This window comes from Drosophila hydei, unplaced genomic scaffold (genome assembly GCF_003285905.1).
Source record: "Drosophila hydei strain 15085-1641.00,03,60 unplaced genomic scaffold, DhydRS2 tig00000283-arrow-arrow-pilon, whole genome shotgun sequence".
NCBI classification, from domain to species: Eukaryota; Metazoa; Arthropoda; class Insecta; order Diptera; family Drosophilidae; genus Drosophila; species Drosophila hydei.
In genome coordinates, this window is record NW_022045702.1 from 493,399 (window position 1) to 514,423 (window position 21,025).

A 21,025-nucleotide genomic window follows, 5' to 3' on the forward strand; every position below is an offset into this window, starting at 1 on the left:
TGAACAGTTGTTTCTGTGAGCTGCATGGAAAATTTAGTTTTTTTTTTGCTGCGTTGCTTTTGTGCAGTTCTTTCGCTTTGGCCAGCCAACAGAAACAAAACCCACTCAAAAGACTCAAGCAACAAACTGGCGGCTGTTAAGTTGCGCTGTTAACTTAACAGCGTTTGCTGCCTGGCTAGCAGCTGGCAAGGATTGATTGCGCACACAATTATCAGATTTTGTAAATCAAACAAGTTTGGCCATATTAGCATAAGCACACACACATAAGAGGTGAAGACGCGTCTTCAAAATGCAAATTTGAATTATTAAACAAAATATTTCTGGTTAAGCTTATGCATAATAGACATGTGTACGTATGTATATATAAATATAATTTACACGATAGAAAGCCATGGATTTGCATATATGTACATATATATATATATTTCTGTGTGTGTGAAATTCGTTGCAAAAGTCCAATGTGCCTTTAGAGCGAAGCCGAGATAGGGTAGAGGCTGAAACGAAAGCGAAAGTCTTTGTAACCAGCAAACAGCTGTGAGGCTTGACTTTTGACCAGTTTGTCATAAGCTGGGTCCTAACAGGTTCTAATATTTATGCAGCTAGCGATTCCTCTGGAGCGCTTCTCACGCTTTGCATGCCATAAATTTCACTGCCTTTCACTGTAAATCATTTGCAGCACTTAATTGTGTGCATTTTAATGCGTATTGCGTGCCATTTGCAATCAGCTTCGCTGCCTCTTTGCTGTTGTATTTGTTGTTGTTGTTTTTGCAATTCTGTGCCAGTTTTCAGTTTTCAGTTTTCACGTGAAAAGCGCACCAATGCGAAATGGAAATGCAACGCTCTGTTTAACATCACGGCAAAATTTCACACCAGCCATAAAGGCCAGTGCAAGTGCGTATTGCACACAATGAAAACTTTATACATTTTGTAGGGACACAAGCATCTAACGTAGAGCAATTAATCCGGCTTTGAGCGGATCCAGTGCAAGTGAGAAAATTAAAGTTTTATTATTATAAAGCTTTATTAATGAAATATATATGCAAATGTGTCTTATTTTTAGATAAATAAAGTATTGGTACTGAAGCGTATTACAAATTCTTGCTCATCAAATAATTCTCTTCATTTTCAGTTTTTGCAAACATTTGGTTCCAGTTCATCATGAATCATGCTTTAAATTCGACTGACTCTAACTGGATCAAATGTTGTCCGATCTTTAGATTCCTTATCTTTTAGCACTTGCTTGAATCTGTACTTTTGATTAATACTACATATTAAAGAATTGCATTATTTAAACGCTAAAAAAATCGTCAACTTAACATGGCTGTAACTCATTTGCATGAAGTCGGGTCGTTGAAAAGTTTGCCTTTTTAAGCTTGTGTTATATTAATATGGAAACATTCAACAAAAATAACAAAATCTTACATCATATAAATTGCCAAAAATGAATTGGTTCTGAAATTTGATGTTCATTTCTTCTGTAAACATCTGTATATTTTATAGAGCTCAGTTTACCGTTACTCCTAGTGCTCAAAATGGGAATATATTGAATATAGAAATATATGTAGTCCAAAGCTAGTATTGCTTTACCAGTTTGACACATATGTCAGCTACTAATTATTTCAAGAAAGTTCCACAAAGCTAATCAAACTTCAAGAATTGATCTCGCTCAGCAACATTGGGTTTATTTTAAGCTATTTCTTGTTTAATGAGTGCAATGACTGGCGGCCATTTTGTCTGTTGCGGCTTTCGAAACCGTTATACCAATTGAATATCAAATCGGGCAACTTAACCTTCACTGTGATTGCGACGGCGACTGCGACAATGCGGCGTCCACTACAGCAAGTTCGTGTCTTAAGTCTTTTGTTTTTACATACACAAATTGAAAGTGAAATTTCATTGTTATTACGCTTGTTCGAGTTGTTGATGATGTTGTTGTTGTTGTTATTCTTTTGCTTTTATTTTGGTAATTTTTTGAAAAAGAAAGGCACTCACTGCCAACAACAACAACAGCAACAATCAGACTTTGTTGATAAGAAACGTGATTTAATTTTTAGTTGAAAATTATGAAAATCATATGTTGGACAGTTTTCACTTTTCGTTGCTAACCAAAGGCAGCTTAGACTATGTTGAAGTTTTTGTTGTTCATTTTAAATATTATCTATAAAAATTGTATTACACATTTTATTTATTTTTTAGTTTTTAGTTCAGCTTGAAAATATATAAACAAATAAATCCTTAACTTTTAGCAACTTTTCTTATAGTTTTCAATATCACAAATTTTATTATTCATTTTGAAGTGTATTAACAATTCGACTTAATTGTCTGCTCTTTCTATAGCTTTAGCTTCCTTGCATTGTTGCGCTGCCTCACAATAAAGTCGCTTTCGTTGAGTCTGAACTGTCAGTTGGCGGCTGGCTCACCCGGTAGTCGGTTTTTATTTACATTTTTTGTTTTTTTGTTGGGTTTGTTCGCAACCTCTTGTCAGATTAGATATGGTGCACGCTTTAATTATAATATGATTGATGAGAAGCCAAAGGCATGACGCGGCGCATTTTATGTCTGCTACCGGATATGTTCTAATGAAATCAAGAGCTTTTTGTGCAGACAACCAAGTCGAGAAATGAAATATATATACAGGGTCATAGTACGAAAAAGACGATCCCACGATTTATGGCACAATGATCATAATGGATGTGATGATCTCTACTGCAATATATGAATCGGCCAGAAGCTCGAAACGTTTGTATATTGATTCTTCTAGCTTATGTAGTGTGGAAGGGGAATCAGCTGCTTAGTCTATAATATCGATAAATATCGATTTTCTCATTCTAAATTTTGGTCATGGCTCGAGAACAAATAATTTATTTAGACTAGAGATATTCCCACATTTCATAAGCTGCTTAACAGACACTTGAACAACCTTAGATCTATAAATAGGTTTTCTGAATACTCCAACTTAATCATCTAGTCAAAAAAACTATTCCCAAAATCTGAGTCGCTTCTATATAATTAATTTTCACAACTGTTTAAGCTATGCAAAAATTAATTTTATTATTAAAATTAAAAATCACAGTTTAAGATGGATCTACGGTAGACTGAGTGCTAATCGGTGTAATTTGCCTTCGCTGTAGAGTGAATGTGGTTCGGGTCTATTCTTGTTTGTGCTTGCTGCTGGTGCTGCTGCTGCTGTTGCATAAGGTCATCGAAGAAGACGATGGCTCAGTTGCAATCTCCACTGTTGTATCTTTAGATTCATCGATATTTTCAACCATTTCATTGCCTACGACGCAGATCAGCTCCGGGTTATTCGCACCAGCATCTAAAGCTGAGACTCCACCGCAGGCTCGACACCTGTGAATAAAGTTTGACTTAAATGCTAAGCCTAGAAGTAGCTGAGAGGAGACTTACACAATGGGTGGTCCCAGAAACATTGTTAACGGATAGATCTTGTTGTATAGGCAGATCAATCGATGGGCCACATAAAGAATGGGCAACAGCAGCATAGCAGCGAGCAGCAAGCCCACCCAGAAGCCATTCTAAAAAGCGCAAAATATAAATGAAGAAATATTTCAGACTGTTCTCCTAACACTCACCAAGGGATACACAAGACGACGGCAAATCAAGTCGACGCCTTTGTAATAAATATAGGCAAGCGGCCTGCATTTGCCGACTTCATTATGGCCCTTGGTCAAAACCATGTCTGTATAGTCGGAAGCTTCGGTGTCAACAAATGTTGTCAGATTTGTACGCAGATATGCGACATAGTTCTCAGCATTAGTTCTAATGAATTCTTGTGAGTTCTTTATGGATGTGGCTAAAGTTTGCAATGATTCGCCAAATGGTAAGCCTTCGTAGAGTATTAGGTTATCAATTTGCTTCAGTTTCTGCTTAATTTCGTTCATAGTGGATTTGATCTTGTCGACGAGTTGATAATGATATCTCTCCAGATTGTTAGCCGCATTGGCCAAGGCGACTTTAGCTAGATCATAACGACCCCATTCACTTTTTAGACTCTCTTCTAGCTGTTTGATCTCTTGGATGACTTTGGGCAATGGAACGGGCGTCATTTTATCACACAGAAATTGTATAAAGATCGAACTATGATAATCGGTTAAATTGCTGTATTGTATCTCTGTCAACTTCGTCTGTTCGTCATTCGTTAGCATCACAAATTCTGTGATATTCGCGTCGAAAATTGTTCCATTCGGCAGTTTGTGCTCCTGCAGAATCTGCAGTCGACTCAGCTCATCTATATCATAAATGTTGTATTGGTGCATCAGTTCGAAGATGGACTCATCGGCCTCGCATGCCTTGATTGCTGTCGACATTCGAAGTGGCACAGTTTGCCTTTTCACTTTCACATTCCCACCGCTCCTCATTTTGGCCCTTTCCGTTTCTATTACCATTTTCCTATGTGCTTCCCAATCTTCAGCCTTTTCGACATTCATTTGAATCACGTGTTCCGACAAGAATTTGTTGAGATCAATTTCCGGATCTATTTGACTGAATAGGGAATTGTTTTCTCGATCGCGTAACGGAGCACAGACTCCTTGATAGGTCACCGTGCCGAAGATATAGTAAAACAGACCAACCAGCGCAGTAAGCCAGAATACAGAGAATATCAGAGCAATGGCACTGAAGGTAAGGATTAAACAGAGATGATAGAAGTGAACAAGGCTGCGAATAACTTGAATCGTGACCCGGCTAGTTAGACTCACGAAGGTCATTTATATCTAAAATGATGTTAAGATTTACTTACAATAAGAGGCACACAGCACCCGATCTTTTGCTACAGATTCTATCTTTATCAGACATCCGTACAGGCGTACAGAATCCGAAGAACAAGGCAACCAGGAGCACAGCAACAATCTGTAATGGAATAGGTAAATATAGCAGCACCAGTTTCTTACCCTAGCTGCCTTACGATCGTCAGGATCGCGAGCACAATGGCATTAACGATATTGCGTATGGAGCCAAATTTGTCGTTGACATCTTCGAGAGACTTGGTCGATCTTAGAGTACTGAAATGTATGCTGTTGATGACCGCATCAATTGATTTAACCATGAAGTTCATCTCATCCTTGAATAGCATTTCTCCAGCCTGCAGATCGGTCAATATAGGCGGCACGATAGGCTCAATGGCTGCCTTGATTGCTTCTCCTAAAGGTTCGATTCTCTTGAGAGCATTGTTGATGATTTCGAGCGTGTTATTAGCTATTTCTTCTGCTGCAATCACATAGTCGTCCACATTCGGCAGCTGTGAGAGAGGAGGTTATTGTAAGCATGAAGCTCTTCAAATTTCAGAAGAGTGCAGCAGCCCCTCGGCAGGGAAAAATTATCTATATCTATTTTAACTAAATGTGATATCGAAGGACGCTGGAACCCAACCAGATTTTGTGCTGGCCAAGATTTCATCTACTAGGCATCAAGCCAAAGTATCCTAATTACTGATTTGTTCAATACATTTTAACTCACGTCATCAAAGTGCAGACAGTTCGACGTGTCCAGCATCTCGATTTCCGTTGTTTTCAAAAACTGCAAGCAAGTGCGACTGCCACAGAGAGTTGTAGTGGCGTGAGTGATTTCACGCTTAACACCGCGAATACCTATCATGGAAATATGTCAGGTATATATCCATAGATATAAATATATATAATTTACCATCTCGCAGCTGGGCGCCATAGAAAAGCAGTTCGTCCTGCAACTTTTTGACAATCTTGAAATCGGCCAGAGCCTTTTTCATATTGGTAAAGATGCGCTCTAAGTCGAACAATGCATTGGCCTGAGAGGTATCCATTAGATCCAGTAAGATGTGCGTGTCAGCATCTGGGAAGCATCAGAAAAAGAGAATGAGAGAGGCAAACAGATGTGCTCTTTGTAGACTTTAGATTTTCGAGTCCATAGAACGCAAGACTTTTTCGGTGTGTCTCTTACTCTTTAAGACATCATTAATATTTGTTTGCAACTCTTGATAGTTCTTGACGAGTAAATGTTGAAGGTGTTGCCCACAATCCTGTAGAAAGCGACAAGTATCGTCGCTGCCGCGTTGCATGGTCTGCTGCGTATACTCGAAGCCACGTTCCATAGAATTGTTTGCAAAAAAAGCAAACAGCAGACAAATGCTGGGAAACAAGAAACGTTAGTCGGGACTATTAGGAGTAAGTAGACTTACAAGAGTCCTAATAGCAGTAGAGCGAGGAAAATGCCACAGCCGATTCTCATACGACTATCTGGTTTGATATCGCAAGTGGGGCAACCCGGTGCACAACGTCGCCAACAACAGAAGCAGAAATAGCAAACGCTGTCAGGACAATATATAATATAAATATATATATTTATCGATTTCTATTTATATGAATACTCACCCTATGCAGGGCATGAGTATGATGAGTGCTACTAGAAATATCACCCAAAGCAGCAAAAGCCAATATTCAGCCAGAAGATCCTTCCACTGATTTTGCTCCACCTTTGGCCCCAAGGCCAGTGAGTCGCCATTGATCACAATGTAGCCTAAAATAAATGAATAATATATAAAGTGTAAAATGTGTTCATTTACTTACCAGGCGGTATTGACCTATCGGAAGCTGTGAAATCATTCAGAAATTGACTTACGTCATCCAGCGTGTTTGTGATCGGATTTGAATAGATCCTCTCTGTGGTATACGGAATATCCGATTCATAATTGGAATAGATGGTATTGGGGAAGTGTGATTGGACCAAGGTCACGTGGGTGCTGGGAAAATCTTCGTCCCAGTCTATCTGTTGTGCCCGAGTCGGTGCCATTGTCGTGATCAAGGCTAACATAAATATAGCACTGAGTCCACATTTTGCCCCAGATTTTCTCTTCACTCGTCTCGTCTTGTAGGGATTCAAGTGTTTAGATAGATGAATAGTGTCGTGTGTCATAATGTAGCTAATTTTAGAATAGTTGCTTTTGTTGCCACGACCTTAACTCAGCTTAGCAGGGATTCCATGCGCACTTTTTCATACACCTTTCATATATACTTACGGACACGCGGATATCTAAATTAAAGATTTTAATATATGAAAATTTCACCAAAAAAGATCTGCGCCTTAAATTGAAGGAAGAACTAGGAAATGACACAGTTTACGCAATGGATCAAAGTTCTGGCAAATAATTGATAAAAACGGGTTTCCCTTGGAATAAAAGTTGTAGTGTTGATCTGTATGAGTATAAAAAGGTATATGACTTGCAAATCAAAGTTCATACACCTAAGCTACTGGATATTTCAATTTGTGCTGCCCCTGGAAGTATGCTTCAGATCTTTTCAACTGCCTCAGTCATCAATCTATCAAGAAGTCATTAATGGCAAAGCTCTGTAGACATAGATTAACTCTCAAGCAAGTTTCTTCTGTTTGCAGAAGGTTCTTCACTTATAATTATAAAAAAATTTACATGTATGCGACTTACCAGATATAGCACTAACTATAAACGTGTAGCATTTTCTGTCATGATTTAGGCAAAGATAATCGAAGAGACAATATTTATATAATTTATATTTTTATTTATATTTTCACAGTAATTGTTTTTTTTTTTTATTATTCTTGTAGCATTTAAAACTTTGATTCCATACTATTGGCTTATTGTAAAACACTAAAAAATGACATAGGCAGAGAAATTCATGAGATGTACGTAAATAATAGAAAGAGAAAATTACATACATTCATAAATACTTCTTGGCTTTACTTCTTTCCTTTTTTGCTTAACTAAAATACATATTTAATACGTGTATGTGTGTGTGTATGCTTATGTGTGTGCAATTTTATCGTATAATTTTTTTTTTTTTATATTATTATTATAATTTGTATTATTTTGGCTACTTGCAGTTTGCCCCGAATTTGATTAATAATTAAAAACATTTTAGTTTTATGTTGAGTTGAAACGTTTGCTTAGTCAACTACACGACAATTCAAAATACGTACATATTATATAAAGGTTCGGTTTTTTCATTTTTGGGTCTTAAGGAAGTCGGGTATATAAGTTTTAAACACTCGTAATTCAAATGCATTGAGAAAAAATTTGAGCTGAGAGCATTTGATGTGTTTCGTGCTCAGCTTTTGCCAGCTCAGCTTTGATCTGTTAAACTAACTTAAAATGGCAGTTTTTTGATTTTAAATATACACTAACCGTATATATGTATATATATATACATACATATATATATAGCTGGCTGTTGCATAACATTGGTTTTTTGTTTTCTTTTCGATTTGCTTGTATATTGATTATATTGTGCAATTTATGAGATACTTTCAAGGAAGATTTTCCTTGCTCAAAGCTGTGAGAGAAATTTCAGTTATTCTCTTTTAAGTTCTGTTGGGATATTTATGGTCTTCTTGTTGTTGTTTTGTTTTAAACATTAAACTTATTAAATGCTTTAGCTGTGCATATTCATCAATCGCCACCTATCAACCCAATGCATTGCTTTTATTTCATCAAACTTTTCACGCTCGCTTTTCTTTTGGCAACATTTTCAATGTGTAAAATTTTAAACAATATATATATATATATATATATATATATATATATATATATATATATATATATATATATATATATATATATATATATATATATATATATATATATATATATATATATATATATATATATATATATATGTGAATATATATGTATGTGAATTAAGTTTGTCTCGATCTGTGCTTATAATCTAATCTTTACTATATTCCGCGCCACCTACAACTCACATCCCGTGCGCTGGCAGTTCGTCTGATACAGTTCGAAAGAAACGCACGTATATATATATAACATATATATAAGATATTAACTCACATGTGATGCTACAAATTACATAACTCTAAATAAAAAACTAACGTTTCAACTAAAATTACAGTCTCAGTAAAATTGGGTTCTTGTTTTTGTTGTCAAAATGAAATTCATGCGTCATCCATGCCATCGAATCCAATCCATTCCACGTCAATTAAAGCCATCCCAACAAAGTTCTTGAATGAATCCATCCGGTATCTAATCCTGATCGGAGGCACCCGGATAATAATACGGCGGTGGTCGCTCGTATTCGGATGATGGTGGCGCCACGGGCGGATTGTGATAGCGCGGCGGTTCGTGGTCCCAGTGTCTATGGAGCAAAGAATTCAGAATAGGTTAAAGATCGAATCACTCTAATGTGGGCACCACACAAAAAAGTAACGAAAGAAACAAGAAACAACAACTGCATTAAGAGCTCGGTTTAGTTTAGGTTTAACAGCAGCAGTAGTCGCAGCAGTTAGTTGCATTCGAAGTTGGGCAATGGAGTCAGATATATATATATATATATATATATATATATATATATATATATATATTTACTAGGCAGCAAATTATGAAATGAGTTTGGATATGAAGCGAATGAGAGGTGTTCCAGTTAATGTTCATCAGACTGGCCATGGATACATAAACACATATACAGTAAAGCTTCTCTATCACGGTCTAAAACATTTCAATTTTTAATTTACTTTTAGAAAATATTTGTATAAAAATATTAATATCAAAACTTAAGAAGAGAAGAATAATATAACAAAAAATTGAAATTAAAAAAATCTAATTACTTATTTTTTATAATTATTAATTATATCAATTTATTGTGTCTATTTATTATTTATTTTTATTTTTTTTACTTTTATTTTTTTATTATATAAGTATAGTCTATTATTTATCATTTTATAATTATTTTTTATTATTTATTATTAAGTATTTATTAAACATTTGCTTTTTTTTGTATTAATATTTTATTAATTATATGTTTATACTTTCTTTTATATTTTCCAAATTTTTTATGCATTATTTATTTGCATTCTATGGAATGATTTATTCAAGAACATGAACTTTAGCTAATTCTTGTTGGGATTAGATAGGCTATACTGTATATATAACAAATGACATATGTATATGAATTGCAAACAACGGCTGTACACACACACACATTCAAACACACTCACACACACACATACATATTGCATGTTGTGGGCAGTTATATAAGCAAAAAATATATACTATATACAGAAACCAAACCATTTGCAATTCGAGTCATGCCTAAAAGAAACCATCTGTCGCCAGTGCTTTGGGCCTTGTATCAAGGGCCACAACTTTAGCGCTAAATAAAATGAAATCAAAAAGTGGCAATTAAATTTTGGCCGCCATTGAAATAATATAAATATGTAGAAATATGTTTGGGCACAATATAAATGCAGTTAATATGTGTGTTAATGAAGCCATCTGGTAGCTATGTATCTTTATGTCTCTGTATCTATGCAAATTTGTATCTTTGTATCTTTGTTTCTAAATATTCCACGGGGAGGCAGCGCTTGTTGTTGTTGTTTGTGTTTTGCTTTTTGTCTGATTGACTTACGTGGGTGCCACATCGTTATAGCGCATATTGCTGCTGCCAGCAGCTCCACCATCAGCACCAACACCGCCGCCACCACCGCCGCCATTTGCGCGTGCCCCACGCGACACACTCGGCGAGGCATCCTCATAGTATTCCTGCTGTTCGCGTCTTCGATCGTAGGCCTTGCGTCGCTTCTTTGGCACACTGAAAACAAAGACAAAAAGGAGCAGCAGAAGAGAGCATGAAGTGAGTGTTGACTGTAGAGCTGCTGCTTCTGCTTAATTCTCTTACTTGGCCAGTGGCACATGTTCGCGATCGCGCTCGCTATAGGCATCATACAGATAGTCACTGCTGCGATAGTGCAATTTGTGTGTGGCATGGCATAGCATAGCATTTATTAGCAATGAAATGAGAGTGGAAGTAGATTGTTAACGATATCCAATTAGAGCGTGCAAACAAACACAAATGTGATTTCGATTATGTTAAGGCTAAGCGAAACGAGCGTAACAAAATTTGTCTCTCATTTGCCCAACGACAAAACATGCGAATAGGTCTAAACATAGCAAGGATAATTTACGCCACTTACCCGCCCTCGACTACGGCAACGGGTGGCGCCGAATACGGATCAATCTTCTTGTACAGGCACAGCAAACGATGAGCCACAAAGAGTACGGGCAGGAAGAGCACGGCACACAGCAACACGCCCACCCAGAAGCCATTCTGAAATAAGAATTAAGATTACAATTTAGATACTGAGTCAATATTCAAAGATTCAGATAGCAAAATATAGTAGAATATAAAAATTAATTTGTTTAACATAAATTTTTATATTTCTATATTATCTGAAATTAATTGACTCACCATTGGATCGACTAGACGATGACATATCAAGTCCACACTTCGATTATAAACCTTAGCCAGGGGTGCGCATTTGCCGACATTTCCATGGGACTTCTCTACGACCATTTCCATATAGTGTACGACCTGTTCCTTAATATAGCTAGTGAGATTTTCGCGCAGTCCACTGACATATTCTTGGCCATGATCTCTGAGGAATACCTCTGAGCGTTCCGTTGATTCGTGAAGTAGTTTTATTGAGTCGCCAAATGCATTTCCCTTATATAATATCAATTCGTCAATCTTTAATAGCTTCTCGGTCATTTTACTAATTATTGTTTTGATTTTCTCAACAAATTCGTCGTGATATCTTTGCAGGTTGTAGGCCTCGTTGTAGAGCGAGGTGCTGGCCCAATCATAAATGCCCCACTGAGTCCAAAGGCTGTTGCGGAACTCCTTCAGCTGATTGGCAATTGTGGGCAAATCGACAGGTGTTAACTGATTGCACATGAACTCTGTAAACATCTTGCTATGATAGCTGGATAGATTGCTGTTACGCAGCAGCTCGAGATCTCGTTTTTCCTTGTCAGTAAGTATTGTGAAATTATCTAAATTGGCCAACAAAACTGGTACTTTAGGCGTTTCGCTGATCACTTTCACGCGTACTAGATTATCAATGTCATATAAATCGTTATCCTGCAGAAGTTTGAATATGGAGTGATCAGCCTGACAGGCTTTGATGACATTCGAAATGCGTAGGGGCTTAGTCGACTTATGCTCGCTCTTTGGCAAACTACGATTGAGATCTATAATTGAGTTAAGCTGACGGAACAAGGCATTCGATTCTTGATCTCTAAGCGGAGCACAGGCGCCCTGATAGCTAACGACGCCTAAGACGAAGTAAATCAAGCCAACCATAACGATAACAGAGAACACGCAGAATATTAATAACATGGCCCTGCAAAACAAAAATGTATTGATTAATATTGATTAGTATGTCATATATTTTAAGCACTCACAGTAGCAGACAAGAGGCGCCTGTGCCCTTGCTGCAGCAGTCATCGCGATAGCCACGCCGACGACGTCCACAGCAGCCACATACAAGAGCAATAATCAGAAATAGGAGAATCTGTAATAGAATATCAGATGAGTATTGATATATAAACCAGGTCTGTCGTCGCACTTACAATCAATAGCACAAAGCAAACAATCACATTAATAATGCTGCGATCGGCGCCATATGTATCGTAGACATCATCGAATGTCTTGGTTACCTCCACAGTATTTGAGTGTATACTGCCCAAAGCCGAATCGATTATGTTGCGTACGTTCGTTGCCTGGTTGCGGAACTGTTCCTGTCCATTATTTATGTCTCGAATAATCGGTGGTATAAGTGGATCAATGCCAGCCTTAATTCGCTTGCCCACATGCTGCAAACGATCTATAACTTCTTTGGCCGTTTTGCCACTATTTTTAGCAATTATGAATTCCATGGCCTTCGAATAGTGGGAAGTGTCTGGTAGCTGCATGAATTAAGGATTTAATTAGTATTAAATCTTTTTTTAAAATATGCATTTATTACCTGTTCATAGTGCAAACACTTTGAGCTATCAAGAAATTCAATCTCTGTCTTTTTCAAGAAGTGCAGACACTCCCGATTGCCACAGAGCACGGCGCAGGCGTAGTTGACATCACGCTTTACGCCACGCAGACCTAAAACGAAATCAATATATCGTTTAATTTATAAATAAACTTTTAAAATAAGTAGCAGCTACCATCTCTTAGCTGTGTGCCATAGAAACGCAAATCCTTCTCCAGTTTATCCACTTCTTGTATCAACTTATGTGCCTCTTCCATGTTCTCCAATATGCGCTTTAGATCGTAAACAGCATTCGCTTCAGAGGCATCCATTAGATCCAGGAATATGTGAGTGTGAGCATCTGAAAATAAATTAATAAATAAGTTAATTTGTTCATTCATACATTCATATTTTAATAGACTGTTTCTTACTTGTTAGCATTTCGGTTAGATGCTTATCCATCTCTCCATAGTTATTTACAAGCAAATGATTGATGTGATCCGATACATCCTTGAGATAGGTGCTGGTATCCTGGCTGCCGCGGCGCATGGTATTTGTTGTTTCCTCTAAGCCGCGATCGAGCAATCGATTTGTGGCAAAAGCTATAATGACGCCAAAGCTGAAATAATATATAGAAGTTTATTTTATAAACTTGCCAATAGATAAATCAAGATTAGCTTTACAGTATTCCAATGATGAGCAGTAGCAGCAACAGTCCACAACAGCAGCGTTTGCGCGCATCCTTCTGACTGTCGCAAGGCGGGCAACCCTCCTTGCAGCGTCGACAGCAGCAGAAGCAGCAATAGCATACCCTGAAATGTATAGAAATAGGTCAATATAATACACTTTTATGTGTCCTGTCTACATACGAAATGATGGGCATAATGGCAGCTAGAAAAGCCAGAATCGCAACACCAATGATCACTATCCAGTATTGCATAAAAAGCTCTCGCCAATCAATGTCTTCCACCTTCGGTCCCAGGGCCAAGGTATTTTCGCCCTTGATAACAATGTAGCCTAGACAGAAACATCTGTTATGAATTGTTATCTTTATAGATTTGACTTCATTACTCACCAGGCGGCACTGCGGCCTCATCCGGCAAGATAATACCGAACAAGTAGCGTGTGAAATTGTAAACGGGATCCATTGCTTTTGTTGAGTATTTCGGATCTTTGGTATAGTTGGCCTTTGATTTGTATTCGGAGAACTCAGCCGTGGCAAAGTGTAGCTGTCCACTCTTCTCGTGGGTTGTAGCTACATGCCACGGCCCTTTCGCATCGACTTCCTCGCCAGCTGCATGAGTGGGGCTGAAGGCGAAGCCAAACATGATCAGGGTTAGACTGCATATTGCCAATGTAATTTGCTTCTGGGATTTGAGCATCTGCTGTTCGACTGGAGCTGGAGCTTTGGCCATGCTGGAGCCGTCCGTGCGTATTCGTGTCTACACTAAAAATGTTGCTTAAATGCTGCTCCTAACACACTTGGCTCCTGCTTTGGTTGTTCCACTTGCCATCCATTTCATGCGTCAGCGCGACAACTGCAGGCAGAGAAAATAAATGAATATGAACGATTAAAATAAACGTCTTTCAGAATGGTGCCACACACACTCCCTAATACGATTTTAGCATGTCTTGACCTTATTTATGTGTATCTTAATGCGTGGCAGGGCAGTAAAATACGAATGCATATATATCATTCGCGCTGTGGGTGTGTCGCAAAAATGTGGCATTCCTATTGCTTAAGGCAAGGCGAGCACAAATGCTCAAATGCTATCCTCTCGTCTTTCTCTCTATGACGAGCATTCCCCCTTACTTGACATCAATTAAAGCCAATAAAAAATGAAGCGCATGGCAATCAGCAGCAGGGCAGTGCCACAATATTTACAAGCAACTTTGTTACTTAGTTTGTGCAAAACTTGCAAGCAAAATGTTGCAAGATGCACGGAATATTTTTAAAATAAAATAAAAGTTGCACAAAAAGATTATACTACATAAAAAATTTATTTATAATAATACGACACGGATGAGATGCGAACCCACTCTGAACAGCCTAAAGGATGACTGCTTAAGAAAATACTCAAATATAAAATTTAAAAAAGAAAACAAAAAATTACATGCCCCGGGTGAGGCTCGAACTCACGACCTTAAGATTATGAGACTTACGCGCTGCCTACTGCGCCACCGAGGCGATGTTCTGAGCAGCGCCAAACGTGCAATTGTACTGTGACTGCTTGTTCTGCTTAGGTAATTCACATAGAATATTCTGAATCAGAATTTCAACAGAAATAATAATAATAAAAAGAATAAATAAATAAATAAATGTAAACAATAATAAAATGAAAATTGGCCTATTAACAAAAATTTTTGCTTTGTGCGTATATAAATTGTGAAATAAACGAATCTGGGTTTTCCCTTCTTGTTTTTATCAATTGGGTAGCTTTATCAAAGCGTAATAAAAAAACAACTAAGTACTGAGTGAGCAAGTGCGTTTGTCTCGCTGCTTTCTTGATATGTGCGTGCATAGAGAAAAGGAAAGGCTGAAAGTTGAATGAACCCCATGAACTGAACTGCTTGCTGTATCGAATGTCTAACTGAATGGACAGTGGACAAAAAGGAAGGGAAGGAAGAGCAAACCAAGTGAAACCGAGAAGGTGGTGCAGGTTGCTGTTTGCTCGTTGCTGGGTTTGTGGTTCACCATTCTTGAACCACTGAGGGTCGTTCGTGTGCTTTAACGGCTTTTCCTTGGCCTGTCGTGTCGCACACACACATGCATACTTTTTTAGAGCCTTATCTTTAGTCTGTGTATTTTTTATGTGCACTTTTTACTACTGTTTGCTTTTTGCAATCGTCGATGCTCCACTTGGCAGTTTTCGCATTACTTCAAGTGTCGCATTAGTTAACAGCTAGTTAATTGACGTGTCTAACACGCCGTAAATGGCTTGTAAACTAGCTGAGTATCGTAACGAGGATGGTTTGAGAAAAAAGTATCTTTTATCGGGGCTTATATTCAAGTTAAGGTTAGCCATTCGTCAGACATCCATATACATATACCTGAATATCTGTCTATAACTACATATTTCGTATGTATTTATTTCGGCTGCTCTGCTCTGCTCAGCAAAATTCTGTATACCCACGCCTACTCAGCGAGCCGAGCTCAGCACTCAGCATTCGAACGGCCTTGACATAAGCTGAAAATAAAAAGCTGGAATCGCATAGCAATTGCTCCGACTGCTGCTGTGTTGCTGTTGCTGCTTGGTCGGGGTCAAAGGGGCGGAGGTCAAAGCTATTATCAAACGCACAACATAAACGATTTCTGCTTCGCCCAACATCAAAACGAAACAAAACAAAACAGCATCATTTGCAGAACCGTTAATAATAAGCACATGCGCACTTGGCAGCAGCTGGCGGAGCCTCGATTTTCGGGGCTGCTTCTGCAACAGCCATAACTCTGTCAGATTTACATTGAACAAAAATAACTCTCTGTTAAGTGTTATGTTACTTTTGTGTTCATTTTAACATTCACAATTAATAATTTAAGACAAATGTGTAAAATGTTTTAATCAATTTCATGCTTAAGAAATTTAATTTATCTGGAGGACAAACTTTTCGAGATGCTGTAGCTGCAAGTTTTTTATTAAATAAATACCAATATAAACGTTCTCGTTTCCCTTTTTTACAGCTCTTCCATATGCTGCTTTTCTCTTAAGTACTTGCAACACAGATATAATCGTAGCTTTTACATATCCTTCACTAAATGTCATCGACATTAAGTCATTTGATTCCCAAGTCGCTCATCTTCCGACTTCTTTTACCTCTTCACTTGACCCTCATTCTCCAAGTGGTTTATCTACTTCTGCTCCGCCTTCTTCTGTCTCTGCTCAGACAGCTTCTCAGCATACTATCCATTCTGTTGCTGGTCTTAACTTCATTTCCTGCTGCTCAGATGCAGTAGTTATCGAGCTTACTTCATGTTATGAGAATCGCATAGTAGAGCTATAGTTGAGCATATGATTTATAATTTGCGTAGGCTTTACTACCTTGGAAATTTCCAAGATGTTTTCTTTTATATAAATATGTTTGAAGTTTATTTAACAAAAATGTTTTTAATCACAAAAAACAAATGTATACAAGTAATTAGCGGATAAATCCACTGATAAAGTAGTTAGTCAATCAGTTCTCTATATATGTTGAGTCAATTTCTCAGTTTTTTGGGCAACAAACAGACAGAAAAGTAAAGCGAATTGCCGAACGACCCACTTCTTGAAAACGAGTCAGTTTATCTAGCAGTTCGAAGTCTAACAGGTTTTTACCTTTCGCTTAAGCAATACTCCTCCAAGTACTTATAAGTATACCACCTGATTTCAAGGAAAGTGTTTGTACACACTTTTGCTGAGTATTTATTTAATTATAGAGATGTCGAACTGCAGCAATAGACGCAAAGCAAAAACTTAGAGATAACCCATTGGGTGAACGACGATAATGACAAGTATATATGTACATATAATCTCAAAACTATATACATATTTTATTTAGAAGCTTTTACGAGCGAAGCAGACGCATAGTTTATTAGCGTAAATACCTAATTCCTAAGAAACTCATTTTCAAATTGAATAACTGCCTGTTGGGATTGTTTACCAGAAGCAAAACAAAAACCACATTAAGTGAGAAATTTCATATCAGCGCATTGGCCTTGGGTTGAAATATTTATATACATTTAAAAGAAGTTAAACGCAGATTTTTTCAGTGCAATGCAATGAAATTTCCCGCATATGACTCTTAAAATACTAACCAAAAGACGGGTTAATGTGAAATAATAAAATTAACTTATTTAGTCATCAGACCAGAAAGAATTATTTACATGAACTTGTGAACATATTTAGCACTCAAAGAGCTAAAGAGTTCATCAAATAAAGATTATCTTTACTCAGTTCTTCTGTGGACCGTTTCAGCGGCTCATATGAACGATACGCTCTACTCACTGGTTCATATGAATGAGACGTTCTGTTGAGCTAGTTAGTGGTTCAAAACAATAACACGATCTATTAATAATTATTCAACAAAATTCTAACTCTTGCTTTAAATATCAAATCTCTATATACATACACACATTATGGAAGAGCTTTACATATTTAATGCGCAAAACATGATACCCCGTGTTATACAGTGCTAGGATATAATAAGCAAATATGCATAGCCACGATTGAAATCCATGGCTTAGTCTGCTTTTCCAGCCAGTGTAACTGATACTTCCTGTCTGTTTCTCATCTCGCTCTACTCTGGCTTGCTGCCTCTCTCTCGCTCTCTCACTTTATCAAGCATAATTGTATTTGTATTCATGTACTCACGTTCATTGTTTGCTGTCTGTCTCGCTCTCACGCTCGCACTTAATTTCAATTGAAAATGATTCTTTGTGTCAGCTTTTGATTAGCCAGCGAAAATTTGGTGTTTGCTATCGCGGCTTCAGCTGGTGAGTCAGATGGCCGGTAAACCAGTTTCCCTTGGCCAACGACTATACCGGTTCTTCAAATATATACAAATATATTTATACATATGTATTGTATATCTGCTCATCAAATGACAGCCGGCCAGATTTCTTTCTAGCTAACAGCGCAAGACGAAGTTTCCGTCCAGCCCAGCAGCTCAGTTTTCCACTTCTTTATACATTTTGTTTCTGTTTTTGTTTATATATTTTATATAAACAAATAACAAAAACAAAAAACATTTGCACCTGGTATTTCATACCCCATAACATTTATTTAGCTGTTACTCATTGTGCGTGTGCTATCCGAGAATATCCATTTTATATTTCAAGTTTCAAGATTTGGGTTTCTTTTTATTTGTATATATAAATAGATTTAATGGGGACATAATGAGCTTTAAAGAGAGCCAGAGAGAGAAATGCTATGTAGCCTACTTGTATACTTCTTACAACCTGCTTGCAACTTCTTCAATGATTTGCAAAAAATAGATAACGCGAAGCTAACGAAAACTTCTATTGACCTAAATAATATTTTCCTCTAACTTGAACCTGCCGTCCATCGACTTGCAACCTGCTTGCAAGTTTCTTGCAATAATCCCACTGCATAAGTAGATAAAGCACAGGCAACGACAACTTTTGTTGACCTCAATAAGTTCGATTTGCACTTCTTTGGTGCAAGTCGCTTTCACTTAAAATAAAGGCGCTGTCTGTATATTTATGGGTGTGTGTGTGTGTGCGTGTTAACTGTGCAAATTTTTGACATTAGAGTTGGGAATTGTAGTTAAATTTCACGACTGTCGCCCTCAAGTGAGTTAAGAGTTGAGACACAAGCTAAAAAGTCTCGGGTTCACATCCTACCCAGTGAATTAAAAAAAATAATTATAAATTATATTTATACTAGTTTCTATTAAAAATGGTCTCATTTCTCCTAAAGTTTCCATAACAAGTAAGAAGAGTATTCAATTTTCGCTATTGCCAATGGATCTGTTTTTAAACTTCGTTTGGCATGCAAACCTACCGAAAATCAGAGTCGAATATGTATATGAAAGTTTATGTGTGTGTGTGTGTGTGTGTGTATGCCTATGCCGGCGTCGCTTGCTATAAATACATAGTACATGCGCATAGGCCACTTGATTGGAGCTCCGGCCTCAGCTAGAGCACCTATATAGAGGCTGCATATATATGTATGTATGTATGTATATAGGAATATAGGTAATGACATTAACATGCATATATACGTATACATCATATGTTTGCATACGTATGTGTGTATATGCGTTTTACACAGGTCAGGGATGTATCTGTATCTGTATCTGCGCAAATGCTGTGTATGAAAAGCACTCACGCAATTTTAAAATTTCAAATATTGTTTTTTATCGCGCTTTTCTGCTATGTTTTCTCTCCTTAATTATTCGACCTTTTCTTAAAGCAGATTTTACGGTACATATGTACTGGTTATTTTTTTGCTTGTTGCTTTTGGGTCGTGCTGCTTCCGATTTGACGCTGCGAAACAAAGCAGAATAAAAGAGATAAAAGAGAACGTCGCATTGCGCCTTCACCTCGGCAGCACACCCGACCTCTCGTTCGCACCAGCACCCTGAGTAATTGAAATAAACAAGCTGAATCAGACAATAATAATAGTAACGGTTATTTTTTTATGTGCCTTTGTCCCAGCTTCTTTGCGTTACACATGCACACACACATTCATATACACATATCTGTTTGGTCGACGGCGACTACCAAATCCAATTAGTCATTAATGTCAAGCAAAAAACACACGGACATGCACAAAGCTAAGAATGTTTCATGTTTGCATATGTGTGTGTGTATGTGTGCGTGGGGGTCTGCCACTGCCACTGTAATACAAAAACACTTTCTGGTCAACAATAACACGCGAGACACAACTGCAACTGCTACTGCAGTCTTTTAACGTTGTACAACACTTGACATTAACTTGGAAATCCATTAAAAAATAGGGAATACGGTAAGAGATTATCAATGCAAATAATCACCGTTAGTTTTTCACACATGTTTATCATTTATAGTATATATTTGAATATTGAAACTTTTATATAAATGCTTGTGCACTTGTACCCCGCCCTTTCTTTGTCTGCATCGCAGCTTCCAATGGCCTGCGACCCCGTATTCTAATTGGAATTGCAGCTGTGCGTGGGTCAACTGTGTATATATGTTTGTATGTATACACAAAGTATGTAACGGAACATAAAAGATTTTAGCTGGAATGTTTTGAAATTTTGCAAATGCACGTGGCGGAAAATTAACTAAAATTTCGAAGCAAATCAAATAAAATCGAATAATTTACATCTATATTAATATTTTACTGAAAATTTAAAAATTTTATTAAGATGACTGCTCTAAGTACATTTTTCAATTGGCAACCGTGTTTTCATAAACTATGCTCATACATAGACAAAAATGCACATATAGCATGTGCATGTGTATGAATGTGTGTGTATCTATTGCAACGCCCGCTGCTGCTGCTGCTGCTACCATCACAACATTCTTTTCTTTGTTTTCACAGCACACAGAGAACAAATTTGGTGGTGGGTCTCGCTTCATGAGTCCACAACACTTGGTTTACACATTTTATAATGCAAAACGACAGTAAGCTTAATTCAAGATTTCATTTAATTCACTAGACAAATCACCTTTTTTTTATTAAAGCAACGTCAATTATCACAAATTTTCACAAGAACGAAGACGCCGTCGAACGTCCGCCTCGACGCGCGTATCACACAACGGCAA

General features: G+C 37.4%; 2 protein-coding genes and 1 non-coding gene across 6 annotated transcripts; all 3 read right to left on the reverse strand.

Moving 5' to 3' along the window:
• Positions 1-3,086: 3,086 nt before the first annotated feature.
• LOC111591917 (prominin-like protein) lies at positions 3,087-7,211 on the reverse strand. Its single transcript, XM_023303839.2, has 11 exons — positions 6,561-7,211; positions 6,366-6,510; positions 6,173-6,301; positions 5,935-6,122; positions 5,662-5,826; positions 5,476-5,606; positions 4,925-5,257; positions 4,760-4,869; positions 3,594-4,635; positions 3,409-3,536; positions 3,087-3,351 (listed from the first exon to the last, which is right to left on the reverse strand). Exons 1-11 carry the CDS (start codon positions 6,904-6,906, stop codon positions 3,150-3,152), a joined length of 2,919 nt encoding a protein of 972 aa, XP_023159607.2. The 5' UTR covers positions 6,907-7,211; the 3' UTR covers positions 3,087-3,149.
• Positions 7,212-8,661: 1,450 nt separating this feature from the next.
• LOC111591914 (prominin-like protein) lies at positions 8,662-20,999 on the reverse strand. 4 transcript variants are annotated; one of them, XM_023303836.2, is made up of 14 exons: positions 20,929-20,999; positions 13,856-14,318; positions 13,650-13,797; positions 13,464-13,592; positions 13,212-13,399; positions 12,977-13,141; positions 12,784-12,914; positions 12,389-12,724; positions 12,221-12,330; positions 11,226-12,159; positions 10,951-11,084; positions 10,656-10,715; positions 10,386-10,568; positions 8,662-9,116 (listed from the first exon to the last, which is right to left on the reverse strand). In XM_023303836.2, the coding sequence occupies exons 2-14, from the start codon at positions 14,193-14,195 to the stop codon at positions 9,005-9,007; spliced, it is 2,970 nt and encodes a 989-aa protein (XP_023159604.2). In that variant the 5' UTR covers positions 14,196-14,318; positions 20,929-20,999; the 3' UTR covers positions 8,662-9,004. The 4 variants fall into 4 exon arrangements, with proteins under 4 accessions (XP_023159604.2, XP_030079642.1, XP_030079643.1 ...); XM_030223782.1 differs by lacking the exon at positions 20,929-20,999 and adding an exon at positions 18,126-18,268; XM_030223783.1 differs by lacking the exon at positions 10,656-10,715.
• On the reverse strand, positions 14,896-14,968 carry Trnam-cau. The gene has a single exon. It is a non-coding gene; the product is annotated as a tRNA-Met (tRNA).
• Positions 21,000-21,025: the final 26 nt, after the last annotated feature.

Bases quoted from the DNA above. Each gene is read 5' to 3' on its own strand.
- LOC111591914 (XM_023303836.2), bottom strand. From the start codon at position 14,195: ATGGCCAAAGCTCCAGCTCCAGTCGAACAGCAGATGCTCAAATCCCAG. The intron at 12,915-12,976 runs GTAGCTGCTACT...ATTTCGTTTTAG, and splicing joins TGGCACACAGCTAAGAGATG to GTCTGCGTGGCGTAAAGCGT. The intron at 12,725-12,783 runs GTAATAAATGCA...TAATTCATGCAG, and splicing joins AGTGTTTGCACTATGAACAG to CTACCAGACACTTCCCACTA.
- LOC111591917 (XM_023303839.2), bottom strand. From the start codon at position 6,906: ATGACACACGACACTATTCATCTATCTAAACACTTGAATCCCTACAAG. The intron at 6,302-6,365 runs GTGAGTATTCAT...TTGTCCTGACAG, and splicing joins ATACTCATGCCCTGCATAGG to CGTTTGCTATTTCTGCTTCT. The intron at 6,123-6,172 runs GTAAGTCTACTT...CTTGTTTCCCAG, and splicing joins CTACTGCTATTAGGACTCTT to CATTTGTCTGCTGTTTGCTT.